This window comes from Habropoda laboriosa, unplaced genomic scaffold, assembly GCF_001263275.1.
Source record: "Habropoda laboriosa isolate 0110345459 unplaced genomic scaffold, ASM126327v1 scaffold40, whole genome shotgun sequence".
In the NCBI taxonomy this organism is placed as follows: Eukaryota; Metazoa; Arthropoda; class Insecta; order Hymenoptera; family Apidae; genus Habropoda; species Habropoda laboriosa.
In genome coordinates this window covers 6,014,022-6,014,344 of record NW_017100231.1, presented here as the reverse complement: position 1 = coordinate 6,014,344, position 323 = coordinate 6,014,022, and the positions used below count along the sequence as shown (strand labels likewise).

The 323-nt window shown below is 33.7% G+C and overlaps 1 protein-coding gene across 1 annotated transcript in view; it reads right to left on the bottom strand.

Moving 5' to 3' along the window:
• LOC108571481 (cilia- and flagella-associated protein 70-like) overlaps positions 1–323 on the bottom strand; it is a 7,161-nt gene that overhangs the window by 1,390 nt on the left and 5,448 nt on the right. The window contains exons 17-18 of the mRNA XM_017933537.1: positions 279–282; positions 75–221 (exon numbers count right to left, since the gene is read on the bottom strand). Of these exons, the coding sequence (XP_017789026.1) occupies positions 75–221; positions 279–282 (151 nt within the window). The remainder of the gene's footprint in view (positions 1–74; positions 222–278; positions 283–323) is intronic.

The following is a 323-nucleotide window of genomic DNA, read 5'->3' as shown; positions in this document are numbered from 1 at the left end:
AATACAAAAAATAGAGCCAAACTTCAGTTTATTATTGTTTTTCACTTCGTATCTGGTCATTTAAAAACACAAACCATTCCATAATTACATCGAGCCTCTTCTAAATGAGACAACGCGTCTTCGTATCTGCCAGACAAATAATGTTCCACTGCCATGTAGTACAGAATGTGAATTGATCGATCGGAATTGGACATTTCTTCCGCTAATGCGAGTCCTGCAAACTTTAATCAACCAAACTACAGTACTTTTAAGGGTATATAGTATACAGATATCTATACATATCTATACAGATTCTTTTATTATTTTGGGTATTCACTAAATCG